General features: G+C 48.3%; 2 protein-coding genes across 6 annotated transcripts in view; one reads left to right on the top strand and one right to left on the bottom strand.

Annotated features, from left to right (window-relative positions):
- The window catches only part of LOC121598297 (mucin-19), a 96,589-nt gene extending 89,566 nt beyond the window's left edge, over window positions 1-7,023 (top strand). For 3 of the 5 annotated variants that reach the window (XM_041925054.1, XM_041924968.1, XM_041925326.1), the window contains 4 exons: window positions 1,839-1,874; window positions 2,062-2,356; window positions 2,423-2,549; window positions 2,643-7,023. In XM_041925054.1, coding sequence (XP_041780988.1) covers window positions 1,839-1,874; window positions 2,062-2,356; window positions 2,423-2,549; window positions 2,643-3,900 — 1,716 coding nt within the window. In that variant the 3' untranslated portion in view covers window positions 3,901-7,023. The remainder of the gene's footprint in view (window positions 1-1,838; window positions 1,875-2,061; window positions 2,357-2,422; window positions 2,550-2,642) is intronic. The other 2 variants (XM_041925147.1, XM_041925241.1) reach the window with 2 other exon arrangements.
- A 5,238-nt stretch (window positions 7,024-12,261) lies between these two features.
- On the bottom strand, window positions 12,262-15,589 carry LOC121596012 (40S ribosomal protein S15Aa). The gene is made up of 3 exons (XM_041920574.1): window positions 15,476-15,589; window positions 14,490-14,815; window positions 12,262-12,680 (listed from the first exon to the last, which is right to left on the bottom strand). The coding sequence occupies exons 2-3, from the start codon at window positions 14,786-14,788 to the stop codon at window positions 12,587-12,589; spliced, it is 393 nt and encodes a 130-aa protein (XP_041776508.1). The 5' UTR covers window positions 14,789-14,815; window positions 15,476-15,589; the 3' UTR covers window positions 12,262-12,586.
- Window positions 15,590-18,675: the final 3,086 nt, after the last annotated feature.

Raw genomic sequence — 18,675 nt, 5'->3', positions numbered from 1 at the left:
GCTTTTGGAGCCCATTTTGTAGGAGTCTTAATGTCTATTCGTAAGCTTTAGAAAAGATTGGACAGGAAATAAGATCTCTTCGACCACATACATTGGCAAGAATCCAATGTTGTCGACATCAGACTTAGTAGAGTAGGAGCACAGATTGCAGGGCTGATAGAATCCCTGAATTCTGAGACACGTGTCCAATAGAATTGATTACGATGTTCTCGCATAACGAGTAGAACAAGAACGAAGGGTAGGTGTTTGCTCCTCATACTTGCACTGGATCTGGAATTAGTTCATTGGATCTAGTACCCGTTCTGGAGCCCATGGTTGTTTCTACAACTATTCTTGAAGCTTGCTTGTTACCAGAATGAAGCTGAAGCCTGTTTTGGTTCTGAAACCTGTTCCGGAACAGATCCTGATTCAGCCTTTGCTCTGCAACCTATCCGTAGGAAACCATAATGGTCCTAGAACTATTCTTGAACCTGTGCAGGATTTGATCCCCAATCTGATGTCTCTGATACAAACTATCGAAGGCATTTGTTATATTGGGACAGTCCACAATTCAAACTCTATTGCAGTTGTCTTGTGACTCTTGGAGCTCCTTTGGTTGGAGTAGAAATGTATGAATATCCGGAATGAATATCGCTTCTAGAACTGATGGCGATGTTCTCTTGTTCTTGTGTTCTTGTGGCTTGTAGAGCCCTTTTTGTAGGAGTCTGAATGTCTATCCACACGCTTCAGACAAGATTGGGTAGGAAATAAGATCTCTCTGGCAAGAATCCATTGTCGTAGACAGCAGACTTAGTTGAGTAGGAACACAAATTGCAGGGCTAATGGAATCCCTGAATTCTGAGACACGTGTCCATTCCGGGAGTAATTTCCTTGAATAGCGATTCTAGAACTGATTACGATGTTCTCGCATAACGAGTAGAACAAGAACGAAGGGTAGGTGTTTGCTCCTCATACTTGCACTGGATCTGGAATTATTTCATTAGATCTAGTACCCGATCTGGAGCCCATGGTTGTTTCTACAACTATTCTTGAAGCTTGCCTGTTACTAGAATTGAACTGAAAACTGTTTTGTGTTCTGGACTTGATGCTTGAACCAGTCCCAGAACGAATCCTAAGCCAGTCTTTGCTCTGGAACCTATCCATGTGATCCGGTAATGGTTCTAGAATTATTCTTGAACTTATGCTGGTGCATAAATTTGTTCTAATTTTGGAACCAGTGGAGTTTGGAATCGGTCCTACAACTATTCTGTAACGTATTCCGGTCCATGACCATGAATTCTGAACCGGTCCTTACACGATGAAGGTCCTACAGCTATTCTTTAGCCTGTGCTAGTTTAGTATCGTATCCTAACTTTGCTCTCCTGCTGTGGAACTAGCTCTAATAGCGAATCCATGAAGGTCCTGGAGCTATTCTTGTTAAATAGCCTGAACCGTAGTCTAGGAAGTCTAAGAATGTTGAACCATGTCTAGGCAAAGGGGGGAAAAAGCGAATCTCTCCACAGTGTACCAAAAGTCTGTCTCACTTGGCAAACTCCATTCCAACCCAGTTCGTATCCGCCCCATTTTATTACATTATGTATTATTTGTTTTTTTTTGTGTGCCCCTACACGCCCCCCAACCGCAAACCTTCTCATTTCACATTATTCGCTTTTACTCATTCGGCCATTTTTCTTTTCTTTTTTCTCGTTTCGTGTTGTTTGTTCATCCCAACAACCCACCATCACGATCACTGCTCATCATCATCATCAATCATCATCATCATCATCACTGCTCTTCATTATCAACCACAACACCCAACAACAACAACAACACTGTTCTAAACCAAAAACAAAAACCAGCAGCAACAGACGCCACCGGTCGATCCGAACAAAAAGGTAAGCCTCCCCCCCCCCCCCCCCCCCCTCACACAAAATCATCCCCCCTCGACCATCCAATAAAGATGCAACAGATGACACAAGGAGACAACCGTGCAAAACGGGAAAGCCCAAGGAGCGTACCTTTTGGTTACTAACAAAATGGTTTCTCTCTCTCTCCCTCTCTCTCTCTTACCCGCGTGCACAGAAAACGGGCAAGTGGAACGCGATGCACGTGCGTATCGCGTGGGAAATCTACCATCACCAGGCGAAGCAGAACCCGGACAAGGCGGCCTCGATCAAGACGGCGTCGGAGATGCTGCGGCCCCCGTCCCACATGTACCCGCCGTCGGCGGCGGCGGCAGCCGCAGCAGCCGGCCTGGTCCGCCCGCACGATCTGCCCTCGTCCACCTTCCCACCAGCAGGCCTTCCCGGGCGGCCGGGTCCGTACGAGTCGACCCCGCTGCCGCCCAGCTTCATGAGCTCCCCGGCTAGTCATATAGGTAAGGTGCAGCCGGCCCCCTTCCGCGGTGCCTCCTCTAACGCGCTCTCGTGCTCTTGCTTTCCAGGTGTCTCACCGTTCGGCCGGTACGCCTCGCCGTACGGCGGCTCACCGTTCAGCGGCCTGTCGCCCTTCACCCGGGACCTCCCGATGGGTTCGCAGATGCCGGGCTCGCTGCACGACCCGTGGCGCAGGTAAGCTAGTAGTGCGCTTGCTTGGTAGCTCACCTTCCTGCCACAGCTGTACAATGACCCCACCCCCCCCCCCCTCTCTCTCTCTCTTTCCAGTGCACTGCCGCGCAGCGTGAGCAGCTTTCCGCCCGGGCCGCAACCGGCGGGCGGCGGTGCGTGGCCCCCGATCAAGCAGGACCCGGGCGGCCTGGCCGCGGAAACGGCCCGCCGGGAGGCGGAGGAGCGCGAGCGGCAGCGGGAGCGCGAGGAGCGGGAGCGGGAGCGCCAGCGCCGGGAGCGGGAGGAGCGCGAGAAGCAGCGGGAGCGCGAGCGCGAGGAAAAGCTGCGCAAGGAGCAGCAGGAGCGCGAGCGGGAGCGGGAGCGCGAGCGCGAGCGGGAGCGCAAGGAGAAGGAGCGGCGCGACATGGAGCGGCGCGAGATGGAGCGGGAGCGGATGCTGCACCAGCAGCAGCGCGAGTCGAAGGCGGCCGCGGCGGCGGCGGCGGCGGCAGCGGCGGCAGCCGCCGCCGTCTCCTCCATCAACCGGGACCGGTCGCCGCTGCGCAACGGCACCGAGCTGGACATCCGGATCAAGGAGGAGCCGCGCAAGGAGGAGGAGCTGCTGCTGCGGAGCCACGCGGCGGCGGCGGCGGCGGCTGCCGCCGCCAGCGGCGACCCCCGCTACCACCCGTCGATGATGCCGCACCCGTACATGGCCGGGCGGCACCCGGCCGCCCACATGCTGCCCGGGGGCCACCTGTCCCGCTCGATGCTGCCGCCGTCGATCGGGCTGCCGGGGCACTTCCCGCCGCACGGCTCGTGGGGCCCCGACCCGTTCCGGGACTACGCGCAGCTGCACCACCCGCTCCGCTACAACCCGCTGATGGACGCGTACCGGGCGGAGGAGGCGAAGGCGTCCCTGCTGTACGCCGCCCAGTCGGCGGTGCACTTCCGCGGCAAGGAGCCGAGCCCGGTACCGCCGCCCCAGCAGCAGCAGCAGCAGCAGGGACAGCAGGGACAGCAGGGACAGCAGGGACAGCAGCAGCAACAGCAAGGGCCGCCGCCGCCGCACCACCGGCTGCCACCGGGTGCAGCACCACCGGGCAGCGGTGGTGGGCCGCCCGGTGTCGGGCCGCCGCCGCCCGGCTCGTCCGGCGGCACACCCGGCCCGATGAAGGTGGCGTCGCACAGTGGCGCCTCCACGCCCACGAACGGACCGCTCGTGGTGATGGGCGGCGGTGGCGGCGGCGGTGGCACGCCCGGGCCGGGCGGGCGACCACCCTCGACCGGCGGGCGAACACGCTCGATCTGCACAAAAAGGAGGACACCTGCCAGTCCCGATGATAGTCGGCGGCCGGCGGCTCGTTGGTGGTAGTCGGTGCGACAACAGGCAACAGCAGCCCCCATCCTTCGGCCGTGACGACTCCACTGATCGTGATCGTGGACGACGACTAGTATAGTGCAAGAGAGAGGGAGAGAGAGATATAGAGAGAAAGAGGGTTAGAGCATAAGAAGCGAGCGGGTTCTACGAGAACACGCGCGAAACACACACAAAAAAACGGCACGATGTGATCCTTTTCAGTAGCAGAAGAGAGAGAGAGAGATAGATAGCAAACACGTTGACGTGCATACGACGACGTCATCTGATCCAACTCCCCCCTCCCCCTTACACACACACACACATATACACTGGTACGAAAATGAGACTTCAAAGCAGCAATGGACGCGAGGGTTGTTGGAGAGGGAGCGCAAGCACAAAACTCTTCTTTTTTCTCCTTCCTTTCCCCTGAAACGACCAACCAAAACACACACAAAAAGAAACAAAAGGTGCAGTTTTGCATTTAAAAAGCCAATTGAGAGAAAAGGATAGAGATAGAGAGTGAGAAAAGGAAAAGCGGAAATGTAGAAAAAAAAAAAAAGTCAAATAGTTATCTATGCTTTAGTTTTCGATATTGATTAGTTTGATTGTTGTTCAATCCCTGGGACCATACGCTTTAAACGTACTCACCCACCTACACAGTAAAAAAACACAGACACACTCTCACGTACACGCACACACAGAACAAAAACCAATGGAAAGGTACCCTTGGCTGGAAAGCGCAACCCACGCTGACAGGGCTGACGTCAAAAGAGATTTATTGCATTTATTGATTCGCGTGGTGGTGTGGCGGAAGCACACACACACACACACACACACACACACACACACACACACACACACACACACACACACACACACACACACACACACACACACACACACACACACACACACACACACACACACACACACAAACTGCTGCACCACACGAGCCCCGTTTTCCCATTTGCAGTTTCCAATTGGAATTACAAGTTTCCATCGTGTGCCAAATAGCTGAAGGGCACTCTTTCCCCACGACCCCCCCCCCAATGCGCACAAACAAAAAGGTGATGTCGAACCGGTGTGTGTGTGTGTGTGTGTGTCTGTGTATGTGTGTGTGGCACAACAAATGGTGATAGAAAAAGCGGACACCACAACAAGCAGGACTTGTGTACATTCGTCCCCCAGTTTTGCCAATCCATTTCTTATGTTTCGTCTTTTCGTCCCGATTTATGTAGAAGGGGAGGGGGGGGGCGATATTCTAATTTGGATTGCCCCTTCTTTCCGCTTGGCCAGAGCACCGATCCACAAGCACATTCCAAAGTATGCCAAAAAAAAACAAAAAAATGGATGAAAAGCGTCACAGCAGCACAAGCCCCCCCCCCCCCCCGGAGGCGCGGCTCTCCGCTTTGCTCTCAACGGTAGGAAAATAGTTTAATTTTTACATGCCCTGTGCAAAAAACGGCAACAGTGGTTTTCCTCTGCTGCGAGACATTCAAGCACGCATTTACGGGAGGACGGGGCAGATAGAGAGAGAGAGAGAGAGAGAGAGAGCGAGAACAGGCGCGGATGTTTGGGCATGGGAGCTTTTCATTTAATACAACTATTTCGGCTTCGTCTATTTCTGCAAGCCAAAACGAAACGGTCAATTTTGTGAGTGTGTGTGTGTGTGTGTTTGTGCTTTAAATAAATACGAAAGACTGCTGCGCTAATATCGTAAGCGACGAACCTTTTTTTTTTCTTCAACTCGGACGCTGTGCCTCGGGGAGCAGGGTAGTGTACCCACCCATCGTGGGGGGAGGGGGGGGGGGATTTTCGAAACTTACCAACGAACACACACATACACACATACACCTTTTTCTTTTAGTGCCTCTTACGTCCTGCACAGTATGAAGTGTCCGAGTAGACGACGAACCCCACTGTTCGTGCAGTGTAACACACGTTGAAAAGAAAATCACACACACACACACACACACACAAACACAAGACGGGGGAGGAAGGGAGTAAAGAAGAAGAGGAAGAAGAAGAAGAAGAAGAATAAGCAACATAATACTCCGCGCGGTAGCAAAAGAATTAGGGAAGGGAGGGGAGGACGACGACGACGACGGTGACGACGACGGTGGGAAACGGGATTGTTCCGGCAAGGTAGCTATTACACTATTAACAGTAACATTTAATGGCGGCAGCAGGAAAAAGGGAAGACTAAACGAAACGAGCCACTCGTGTGTGTGTGCGCGCGCGCGCCCATGAGTCCGCTGTACTAGCAAACGGTGTAGCTTAATTTAATTCTATTTCGTTTTTAATTACAATTAAATATTATTTATTCGATAGTCAGTTTTTCATTGTAATAATTATTATTTTTTAATTTCTGTATAAAATAAACGAAAAAAGCGGGGGGGGGAGGCGGGTAAAGCGCGCCGCGGCAGAAGAAAATTAGAATAAAACAAACAATAAACAACAAAATATTTTGCGTGTGTGAACGAAACACGGTATGAGTGTGCGTGTGCGTGTGTGTGTGTGTGCTTGTACAGTGGAATGAGCGTGTGTGCGAGTGTGCGTGTGTACAGAGGAGCAAGAAAAACACAACAGGATCATCAAAAATACGTAATCGAAACGGGCGGGGAGGGAAAGGCGACCCCAAGATGCGCGAAAGGGGACTGGAGGGGGGGAGGGTGTTGTAGAATTGATCTGTTCTTGCTTTTGTTTTTGTTTTTGTTCTTGCAGCAAGCAAAAAAAAGGGGAGGGGTTAGAAAAGGTTTCCCGCCGACAAGAGGCACGGGGGGGGGGGGAGGGGAGGGTGCACGTGCAAAAGAAACTCTTTAGCGAAGAATTTACTACTAAAATCTCTTCCACAGCGGTTTCCTTTTCGCTAGCGTATGTTGTGAAAGAGAGAGAGAGAGAGAGAGAGAGAGAGAGAGAGAGAGAGTAGGGGAAATAGACAGAGAGAAAGAGAGAGAGAGAAAACGATATTTTGCTTAGTATTGAGCAGCAAGGGGGTATGAATGTGTGAGTGTGTATCTGTGTGCATGTGTGTGTGTGTGGGAAGCGCAAAGATCTCTCTGTGCCTCTGTGTGCAGAGCAATAAACCCAAAATCGAAAAGCAAGTTAGGTTCAGCAAGGTTAAAACAAAACATACAACAATAGAGAGAAGAAGAACAAAAAAAAGCTGAAGTAACGAGGAAGAAGCAGAAAAAATATACGAAACAATGCAGAAAAACACACAATCTTACAACAACAACAACAACAACAACAGAAAGGAAGCAAATAATGATCAAAACACAACAAAGCAACACATAGACACGAACAGAAGAAAGGAAAACAAAAACAAAACATGAAGTAGAGAAAAGAAAACACACGAAAAAAACAAAAACAAGAACATTTAACAAATCGAACATCCACACATACACACACACATACAGACAAGAACGAAACAGAACAGTTTTACATAAAAATAAAGTAATGAAGAGCAGAAAAAACATTATATTCAAAACTTTTGTTTGTTATTTTTTGGTTTTATTTTATTATTATTATTATTATTATTATTATTATTATTATTATTATTTTGCTTTGTTTGATTTGTCTTCTTTTGTATCATTATTATTATTATTATTATTATTATTATATATTGTTATTATTATTGTTTTCTATTTTTCTTTCTTTTAGCCTCAACCCTCTTCTCGTGCCCAAAACTGCCTTTTTGTTTCCACTTGGTTGTGTTGTTTTGAGCCCAAAAAAAAAGGAGACGCACGGTTACTGACCGATGCAACACATTCTTTTTGTTTTCTCAACGGGTACCCACGATGACTCTCAAGGCGACGAGCACCTACACCCAAGTAGAGCCAATACCAAAGGAAGGACACGCGAAAGCTGAAAAAGGATCTCGAATTGCAAAAGAAGGGGCACGCACATACACCCTACCATATCTCCATATCTCTACCACCCGAGAGTGCATGTGTGTGTGTGTGAGTGTGTGAGGGAGGACAAATTGGATCACGGATGCGTTTGTACGTGCGCGTGTCTGCATCTGAGGGAAGGATTTGTAACGGGGAAATTAAATCAAAAGTAAAAGACGAGAGAGAGAGAGAGAGAGAGAGAGCGAGAGAGAAAAAACGCAGCCATTTACACAAAAGTGATTGGAAGGTTTTCTCCGGCGGCAATGGCAAGCCGGTCGAGCACGAGGAATGGCAAGAGGATGGACGCCTTTTTTTAAATTAAATTAAATTAAGGCACTTTGCAGCAGCCAAAACAAAACGAAGAATCAGACGAGAGAGAGAAAAAGTGAGGAAAAAAAAAAAGAGAAGTAAATCAACCAGTGGGTGTAGCAACAAACTCCCCCGCCTCGGTCTCGGACTGAAACACACACAGAAGTGGCACAAAGGTGCAAACAGTGAGGCAGGTGAAAGTTTTACTATTTAAGGGAAAACTTCACACAAAACAAAACCCAAAGAAGTAAAACGAGCAAAACGCAAAACGGCAAAAGGACGATGGAGGCCGACGATTAAAAAAAAAAAACAAACAACTTAAAGCGCAGCAAAACATACCAATAGTAGCATGTACGGGGCGACACTTTACAGTAGCGTTACGGAGCGTTACAATGGATGAGGCATGCATGAGGGGGAAAAAAGGGCATTAATGTTAAGTAAGATTTACTTCAAAATACTAGCGCGCGCAAGTGAGCGGACAGAAAGAAAGGCGCAAATCGGTGTGCAAATGTAAAAAACAAACAAACAAGAGAACACAAACAAAAAAGGTAAAACTAATATGCAAATAAATATAAAAAAAAATAAAACACACATAGAGCAGACCAAACGAAGGCGGACGGTGGTGGTGTGTTACTAGTAGTGAAGAGAGAGAGAGAGAGAGAGAGAGAGAGAGAGAGAGAGAGAGAGAGAGAGAGAGAGAGAGGATAATATAAAGAAAAAAAAACACTTTCAAGGAGGAGAAGGAGAGAGAACGAACCCAAATGAAACTCTCCCATCGCTCGCTCTAGAGAGCAGAAGTGGGAATAAAATGTAAACGAAACACGTTTAAACACAACGTCGTCTAGCGAGAGAGAAAACAGGATTTATTTAACTCCTTTTTCCCCTAATCCAAAAAGTGCATCTAGCACGGAAGCTGCTGCTGGGGAAAGGAGAAGAGGAGGGACATTGACAAAAAAAGAGATATTAAAAAACATAAAACTGGTGTGCTTTCGTTCTACAAAGCGTTCATCAAAAAGTGCCCCCATAACGGTGGCACCGGTCTATGGACGATTGGCAGTAGAAACCATCCCCCCCCCGTACACACCCACAACGCATTGTATTTGTATAAAGAAGAGAAACGAAGGGAGAGGGGAGAGAGAAACAACTAGGACGGTGCTGTAACACACACATTGAAGAGACACGGGATGGGAGGAAACCCGAGAAGATAAAAATTATAAATAAGAAAAATAAAAATGATAGTGAGCAACACACCCACACACACCCCCTCCACAAGGACACTAATAAACGACCCCCCACACACACACACACGACGCACCCACACTCACGATATATACAACACGTAGCGATTCGCGAGACGAACCGAAGCAGCAACAAGAGGCGTTATTTAGAGTGATAGAATCATAGAGCGTTGTGTGTGTGTGCGTGTGTGTGTGGGAAATTCAAAAAAAAACTTGAGCAAAAAGAGTGCAAAATGATGCACCTTTTTTTGGGGGGGGGGGGGGGGGGGGGGGGGAAGCGGGTGTAGTAGTAGTAGCAGTGGATGGGGAGGAGAGAGCATGTGAAGCAAAATAGGACCGTGTATTAAAATTGTAGAAGAAAATATTTAACACACACGCACACCCAACATACAAGGCACGGCCGCACCCGTGCACACGCCAGCGGGCGTGTGTGTGTGTGTATGTCTATGTTAAGGGTGTGGGTGGTCGCTTTAAGCTGGAAGAACAAAAAAAAAAGGATGCGGTTAGAGCAGTGAAGCAGTAATCAACACTGGACGGGATTAGGCCCAGAAGAGAGAAGGCGAACAAAAAAAAAAAAACGGATATACTTTATACGGCCCAACAGAATAGTGCACACGTGTGGGTGTGTATGTGTGTGGATTAGAGATAAACGCACACACACACACACGCACCAACACGATCCTCCGGAGTTGCGCCGGAGGTGCTACCGAAGGACACGCGTGTCGATCGTAATGGGTCAGTGGACCAGAGGAGGCGTGCATGCATGAGGAAGAAAGTCAAATGGGAAAATACAGTGGTGACTTAAAAAGCGCGGCAATGGAAGTAGGGGTAAAGCGGAAAGGGAGGAAAAAAACCAGAAGAAAATAAAATATTTGAAGAATTATCAAAACTGGATTAATTTCTTTTTTTTGTTGTTATCTGCTATGCAAGGGGTTCGTCGCCTGCTGCTATTACGGCGTTCAATACCTCCTGTATATGCTTATACTAGAGGTGTGTCCCAAGAACCAGAACTGTACGATTCTTTCATTTCATCCTAAAGAACGAACGACCTACGCTCATCGATTCTTTATAAATCAAAATGTACTGAGTTGGTCATGTAAATAAAGTCATACCCGTCGAAATGAGGAACGTCCTGGTAAGCTAGGTCATTCATTTTCTCCAATACAAATATGAACGTGAACCGTAATATCAGGACGTTCATGAAAAGAACATCCTACACCAATCGTAATAAAGATCCTCCTGGTCTGCCTAATAATTTTCAAGATGCAACATGCTAATATGCTATGCTCAAGATGCAATATGTTCTTCTTGCAAAATGAAACAATTTACCATATTTTTTTCCACTGAAATGAACGAATGAATCGTGATTCGCGTTCAGTTCATCTTAATGAAAGAACTAGTACGTTCACGTTCAGCAAAATGAGCCGAATTGCCCAAGCCTGTATCATACTCTCCCTGATCCTTCAGGATCGTCTTGTCCTGCACGTCGAACAGATAGTCGGTAACTATCAAAGATCTTGGAGAAGATGGCAGAATACAGACACGACACCTACCACCTCTTCATTGACTTCAAAGCCGCATATGATAGCTTAGCCAGGGTAAAACTACACGACGCTAGCAGCTCTTTTGGAATCCCGACCACCTTGATAAAGGCTAGTTAGGATGGCTAAAACCAACTAGACTTACCAGACGAAGGTGGATGGAATACACTCAGGGCCTTTTTCTAGAGAGGGATCCCATCCGGGACTCGAGGGTGGAGACTTCGGGACCAGAAGATGGTCAAAGCCAACCCAGATCCTGGCATACGCTGATGATATAGACATCATTGGTCTACGGCCCTCCTATGTAGCAGAAGCCTACCAAGGGATCGAGCAGGCAGCAGAGAACCTAGGATTGCAGATAAACGAGGCAAAGACCAAACTGATGGTGGCAACATCAGTTACCAATGAATAATCTAATCTTACGTAGGCGTGACGTACAGATAGGTGAACGCACTTTTGAAGTCGTCCCACAATTCACCTATCTTGGGTCAAAGGTCAGCAACGACAACAGCATGGAAGCTGAGTTGCGCGCAAGGATGCTGGCTGCCAACCGGTCATTATTCTACAGCCTGAGAAATTAGTTCAGCTCAAAAAACCTGTCGCGACGGACGAAGCTGGGACTGTATAGCACCTGTACTCACATACGCCTCTGAGACATGGACACTGTCTAAATCTGATGCTCAGAAGGATCCTTGGCCCCGTATGTGTGTGGAAGGACAATGGAGGAGCCGTCATAATGACGAGCTGTACGAGATGTATGGCGGCCTTACTGTCGTGCAGCGTATCCAGCTCGCCGGGCTGCTGGGTGGCCTGGCCATGTAGTACACATGGAAACGGACGACCCAGCCAGTCCCCAATAGTGATAGGAAAATGAAGTTTTCGTCGGAATAGGCTAGATTCGAAGTTTCGAAGAAGATCATAATCGCTTTCGAAATCGGAATTGGCTCCAAAATCAGAATTGGCTTCGGAATCAGAATTGGCTTCGGAATCAGAATTGGCTTCGGAATCGGAATTGGCTTCTAAATTGGAGTCGGCTTCGTTATCTCCATAAGAATAGACGCTTGGATCCAATGATGCTACGTATTGACAGGCGCAAATAATCCATTCTCATGGAGATTCGCTGAATTCGCTCCTAAAACTTCTCATTTCAGAACTTCTTATTCAAGCTAATTCCAATTCTGGAGTCAATCGGGTTTGTAGCACTAAAATATTTATACCGATAGCGGGCGCTAAAGTGCACGAACGGATTGTGCTACTCTTAAATGCTGCAATTGCCTTTTGGTTTGTGATATTCACGCTTTCTACGTACTCAAAGACTAGTGACCCGGCGGGATCGCATCGGATCGCATCGCAGAAACCCTGAACATGCGCCCTAGAACTACCAAACGCAAATTATTGTGGTAGGTACATGCGCTTTTCTCTATATTTGCCAGCTTTTGTGTTAACAAACGCTCCACCTTTCTCACCGCTGTTGACGCGCAACGCCAGTAGTCACAGCGCGCCGTTCAGCCACTTTTGCACTTCTTAAAATAAGTTCCTCGACACCCGGAGTGTAAAGTGGAAGCCAGCGGGTTTTAGGCACGCGCACGCAAGCTCGCTCCACCCACCGCACAGTTTCTCATGTCTCTGTCTCTGTTGTGTGTGTGTGTGTGTATGTGTTCTTTTTTTTGCAGATGAAGCGCTGTTTCTGGGTAGGGGGAGTTGCTGTTGCTGGTGTACTCTAGAAGAAGTAGCCCAGAATCTTTCCTCCCAGATGCTTCCTCCTGGCCTCCTCGTGATCCATGATGCCACCGCTGGTAGTCAGGACGACGTAGCTGTTCGTGGAGAGAAGGGAAGAAGAGAGAGATCGATAAGGATTAATACAATCTATTTAATGCTCTTTTTTAAAAAAATTAAAATTTGTCAGACTGATTGTATCCAATCCGCTGAAACCAATCAGCACAGTTGGCGTGGTGTTGAATGGTGATTAAAGGTGGATTTATTGCACTGCTATTGCCTCCAATGCTTGGCACCATCACTGCACCACTGGGTACGCGTGCAGCGACATTTAATGTTTGGATTGAAGGCGTACATAGTGTTGAGGTGACACAACGATTGGTGTGACCAATACATGCTTGGTGGCATTTTTACGACCATTCTATTGATCTGTCACTATGTCATTTTTTTTACTATGATCAGTTCAGTATAATGTCACTGACATAGTCATGACAAATTTGGGCTGACACAAAATCATGTCGGCGTCACGAGCTCTACGTTTGGTGTGACCATCACCTGCATGGTGACAATTTTTGTACCACTCAACTCTTGGCCAGTCACTTGGTTGTGACATTTTCTATCTGGTAATCATCACGATAGTCAAGGACGATATGCGGGTGTGCGACTGGTCCCAAGCCACACAATGAGAGTCCCAAACACCGACCGAAAATGTCATGACCAAGAGCTGGGTGTTACAAAAAATGTCACCAAGCATGTGATTGATCCACCAACTGTTTGGATCTCATCTTTGATCATCTCAGTTGTTTAGGTGAGCTGATTTGAGCTTTGTTTCAGTCATGAGTGTTGGTGACATGAACTAGTGGCACTTAGCACAGCCAGAAAAAGTCATTATTATGCTTGTGACGGCATTAAGCTCAGCTTGTCAGTTAGTTTTCGATGGTGAACATCTCCGTGATGCTCATGACATTTTGCAGCACTGACCACTTGTCCCTGTTACTTTTCAAAATGTATTAAATACTTAAGATAAGGAAAATGGAGATTAACTGTACGTTATACTTTGTCCCGGATTGCAGATGATGATTTGAAATTTATCAAAACATCAAGTAAAAAAATGTGTGGTTTTTCTTGTGTTTCTTCTGCCTTAGCAAGTACGCTAACGTTAATTGCATAAATTGCTTTGCTAATCGAAAATTAATCGTAACGTCTCGCATTTATACATAAATTTACGACTTTGCGACTTTGGACTCTAACAACTACAATGTTAATTGAGCATCACCAAAATTGTGATCGATTTTCTTCAATAAAGAATAGATTTAAAAAAAAATAATGTAACGACAACAAAATAGTCGATTAAAAAAGATTTTGAGGTGAAACCTTATGATAAGTCAAGCTAAGCTTCCTGATAAACGTCTCGCCTTATTCCTTCACTTCAGCAACACAACATGTAAAAAAAGACCCAAAAATGAGAGCACAACAACTTGTTGATTATCACCCTATTAGACCCATTAGATGAAATGCAAATGTAGAGCTCCTTCGAGTAGGAACGGTCACCCGAAGCGAACATAATGAGTGTTGAGAGCCTAACATGAAAAGGCCCCCGGGAGAGCGGTTTCTAAATTCATATTTCGTTTGAAATTTCCGTTGATCTTACTAGATTTTGATCGTTATTTTTGGATTCAGAGACGCTTAGAAAACGCCTTCGACGTCTGTACTAAAAAAAAAAAACTGTTTCCATTCCGTTGAATCGTGCTGGCGCAGTGTTTCGCCGGTACGGGATTAACGGTGGAGAGTTTGCTCTCGCCCCCTAGCTTATACCACCGCCGGCCTATTGGAGCAAAACCGGCGGCATAAGTATGATGTGAAGAGGGCTAAAATCGATTCAACTTGCTGTGTGCACAGAAACCTACCCAAACTGACGGGAGGGCAGCAGGTTGTTGGTCCACCGCTCGATATCGTTGAGGGCGACGTCGAACCGGGGCGAGATGATGCCGGCCTTGTTCAGGCGACCGGTCAGATTGACCACAACCTTGCCGCTGCGATGATCGTCCACGATCTCGAACTCGCCGATGTAGCCGTGCTTCATCATGACGGTCAGGAACTTGATCACGACCTTCGAGTTCGGCCGGATGAGGACCTGGCGCTTGCCGCGCTTCTCCGCGTTGTTGATGCACTTGAGGGCATCGGCCAGCACGCTGATACGGACCATGGTTGGAACTCGAACTTTGGCAGCTCACTGGAAAGAGAGACGGAAGCAGACAGGTACAACATTAGTGATCTAGTGTGTGTGTGTGTGTGTGTGTGTGTGTGTGTGTGTGTGTGTGTTGGCGTAGGGAGAAGATCCGTTGGGGTGTTCCGAGAGGGTGGGTGCGGGCGACAAAACAGGTGCGTGTACGTGTCGCGTGTGCTGCTGCTTGGGCCCGGGTGTTGATCGATGCTCTTTAGGGGCGGGCAGGGGGAACGGTCTTTTTTGATAGGGGCAACACACATTTCTCAACACATGTCCCAGCTTCCAACTGTAAACATGCCAGCTATACACACACACACACACTGTAGCCTCAGTATGTCGCATGGCGTGAGCTTTCGTCCGTCGCACGACCTTAATGTGGCCTGTAATTTGATTGTTGTTGTCGTGTTCTGGCCAATATTCCGAGTGGCCACCGAAGATCCCATTTCCGTCCGGTTCACACACTCCAAGGTAGCACCCGGCATCCAAACCACGCACGCACACGCTCACACACACACACACCCTGCGAATTCGGGTGGAAATTTCGCTATTTCTCCACAAAATCCACCACACCGCACTGTTCTAACAAAAAGGGACCTCAACGGAAGCGGCTAAGCGGTCGAACGCCACCCCGTAGCCCTCTTAATGAACGACAAAACCGCTATTTACCTCACTGAACAACCGCGAACACGACGTGCGTCGACGACGATTTCTCGTAAAAGAACAGGAAACGGTTGCCACGCGAGGCGGCTGGGCCCGATGACAGCGGCTGTCACTGCCCCGGCCCGACCGCTGTTGACGTGACAGCGGGAACTGTCATGGGCGCTGTCACTCTGAGCCGTGCTTGACAGCCGAAAGCGGAAACAGCTCCAGTCGGAACAAACGACGAGCATTGCAATAGATGGCGCGCTGGTTGTGATTGATTTAATTTATTTTGTTTTAAATTGTGCAAAAGAGAGCACATTTTGAGAGAAAAATAAAATTAAAAAAATATGCTTTTTTTCGCACGACCAAAGGGAGCCAGAAAAACGTCAACAAAAAGGGCGATCCCAACCCGCAAAAACCGGCAATGCTATAAAATTTTCGACGTCGTGCATAAGTCGTGTGAACGTCCACCCCTCGTCGGGGCTACCCCGCTGCGCAAAGCGACGGAAAAAAACAAGGCGCCCGCTGCGCAAAGCGACGGAAGAAATCAAGGCGTGCAGAGAATTTTATCATGCCTCCCGCTGCGCAAATTCGAGCAGTTTTCTGCGTAGTTTTTTGCGTCGTTTTGTGTCAAAAAATACGCAAAAAAATACGCTAGACTTCAGCCAAAACTATAATAGCCACCCCCTGTGCAAAGCGACGGAAGAAATCATGCCCTTTCGCGCATTTTCTCAGGCCTTCTTTTTCCCTCCTACGGCAAATTTGTCGAGCAGCGTTTCGAGCTACCCGTCCCTGACTCTGCCTCATACCCCTCGCCTGAGGGGGCTGTCGAACGTTTAGTTGTGTTGGTGCGTCAGACGGCCAATCGCTGTCAGCCGTCGTCCGTGCTTTTTCCCACCATAGCGCTATCTCTTTCTCGCGTGTGGTCAATGCTCATGAGTTGCTGTGGCGATCAAAAAAGCCGTTAACAAACATTGCGGCGATGAAGTTGCATTTTCACAAATCAAACAAAAAAAGCGCAATAAGTTCAATTGCTGCAATGTAAAAATGACTAAGGAATCGCTAGCTAACGCTGGAGGGTTTGCTGTGAAACGCGCTGAATCCTAATTCGCATTAACACATTCATCCCGGCGCTGATTTTCATCAACTTTCCTTTCCACCAGCACCTAGAACGCAGGCTGGAAAGTTCACTGGCAGGCAGTGGGGCCTGTCATCGATCTGAACGTGTTAAGCATTAAGCATAATTTCATTACACTAAGCTTTTGCTTTCGTATGTTGTAGATTACACAGATATGCTGAGCCGTCTGCGCAAGGGTATGAGCGTGCGTGTGTGTGCAAAACTGTCGCCAAATGTGTTTTTTTCCGAAATGTCATCGGTCAAAGAAAGGAAGGTGTTCATGAAAGGCGGAAAGACGAATTGAGGCCCCTGTCAATGGTAACTGATGACAGGGAGGAGGGGGTAGTGGCACACAGCTGTTGGGAGATTGAACAGTATACTTAAATTGCCGGCGGGAAGGGGGGTGGCCATGGGACCCCTACGATCATCGGTCACAGGCCCTAAAATTGTAGTTGCCATGGGGGGAGGGGAGGTGCAAATGGTTTTCTCCAGCCACGGAGCCCTAAAGACCATCTTTCCGGGGGCCCTTGTCGCTAATACTCTGTCCACTTGTAGACATACGGCATACTACAGACTAGCGATATTCGGCGACCGCCTAGTCCGCCTATCGTTAGGTCTACCGCTGGTTCATGGCCGTGTTTTTTTTATCGTGGAGGTGCATCCTTCCCCCTGCCTGCAGCGTATGCATCGAACAGGAGACAGTGTGGCAGTATGCAAGTTGCACGCTGGATAGGAGCGGTCCCGCGGCACCGCCATCATTCCGCACATCTGCATGCCCGTCGTGGGTTCTAACCGCGTATGAACCGTCCGCCGTAGCAAGGGGTGACTATCCGGCTACGCGGTACTCAAGTCCTGAAAAGGCCGGCATGATCGCGTAGGCCATTACGCCAATAATAATAATAATAATAAGAAGAAGAAGAAGAAGAACTTAGCATAGCAGTCCACACTCGGGGAAGGTTTTTGTTTTGACTTTGGTGCTGCCGGGTCTACCGCTGTGGCGCGACAAATGCACGGAATTCACTCGACTAAAACATGAACCTACCGATCCGAACCCATTCCAAGGCAATGCCGGTCAATCGGCGTCATGATAACTTTTCCAAACCAACAAGCCGCCAGATTCTGGACGGGCAGGTGCAGCACCATATGCGCGAAAGAAATTTGCTACATATCACACGCACGTTTGCTTCGATCGTGTGCCTTTTTAACACCCCCAACAGCAGAACCGATCGCAAAGATCGTGGTGCCAATCCGATAGTTGTGTTGTCTCTCAGGTAGCGAAATCGAAAATGCATGGACTTTGTAGCCGCAGCGGATGAAAATGTACGCATCAGAATCAAATAGTTTTGGGGTTTCCACACGCACGCACACACACACACACAAAAACACACACACACGCACGCGAGCACGCACGCACGCACACACACACGCACACATGCACGTACGCGTGTACGCGGGCAGGCACCCGCGAAAGCGCAAACGCAAGCACGCACTCACGAAAGCGCGAACGCAAGCACGCACTCCCCCCCCCCCCCCTCCCCGCATGATCGATTACGGCTACCGTATCGGTAGAACGGCTGGTTCAGCTTTCTTGTATCGCATCCTCATCCAAAGCGCCGGGCGGGGTGGGGGATCGCGGCATGATAGAGTGAACGGTCACTTTCCCCGCGCTGTGTGCGTGTGTGTGTCGAGACCCAAAACTGTTACTCCTGAATAAAAAAAAAAAAAAAATTATTGCCACTATACGCCGTGCTACATGATGCTTAGAAGGTCATTGAAGCATCAAACATGTTCTAATAAAAAAATATTAGTTTAGTGTTAGACGTTCTCCTACGCTTGTTTTAAATAGGCTTCTTCACCCTCAATTGGCAGGGGCATCGAATGGTCTCATCAGCAGCGGCACGAAATAAAATAAACCATCAATACACCGATAACACTTTAAATCCCAAAATGAACCAGCTTCTCCCGCATCGTCAAGGTCACACACGAATAAATAAATGCTAACACCCACCAATTACAATACACAACCGCAATGTACATATACACCAACGCATACACACAATCAGCGGACGGCGAAAGGCACGGGCTGAAGCGCAAGTATAAGGCAAGG

This window comes from Anopheles merus, chromosome X (assembly GCF_017562075.2).
Source record: "Anopheles merus strain MAF chromosome X, AmerM5.1, whole genome shotgun sequence".
NCBI classification, from domain to species: Eukaryota; Metazoa; Arthropoda; class Insecta; order Diptera; family Culicidae; genus Anopheles; species Anopheles merus.
This window is presented reverse-complemented; position numbering and strand designations above follow the sequence as displayed.

What these genes read in the sequence shown, in the direction of transcription:
- LOC121596012 (XM_041920574.1), bottom strand. Translation starts at nt 14,788, where the DNA reads ATGGTCCGTATCAGCGTGCTGGCCGATGCCCTCAAGTGCATCAACAAC. An exon ending in CTGCCCTCCCGTCAGTTTGG is followed by an intron (nt 12,681 to 14,489) that starts GTAGGTTTCTGT and finishes CTCCACGAACAG; the next exon opens with CTACGTCGTCCTGACTACCA.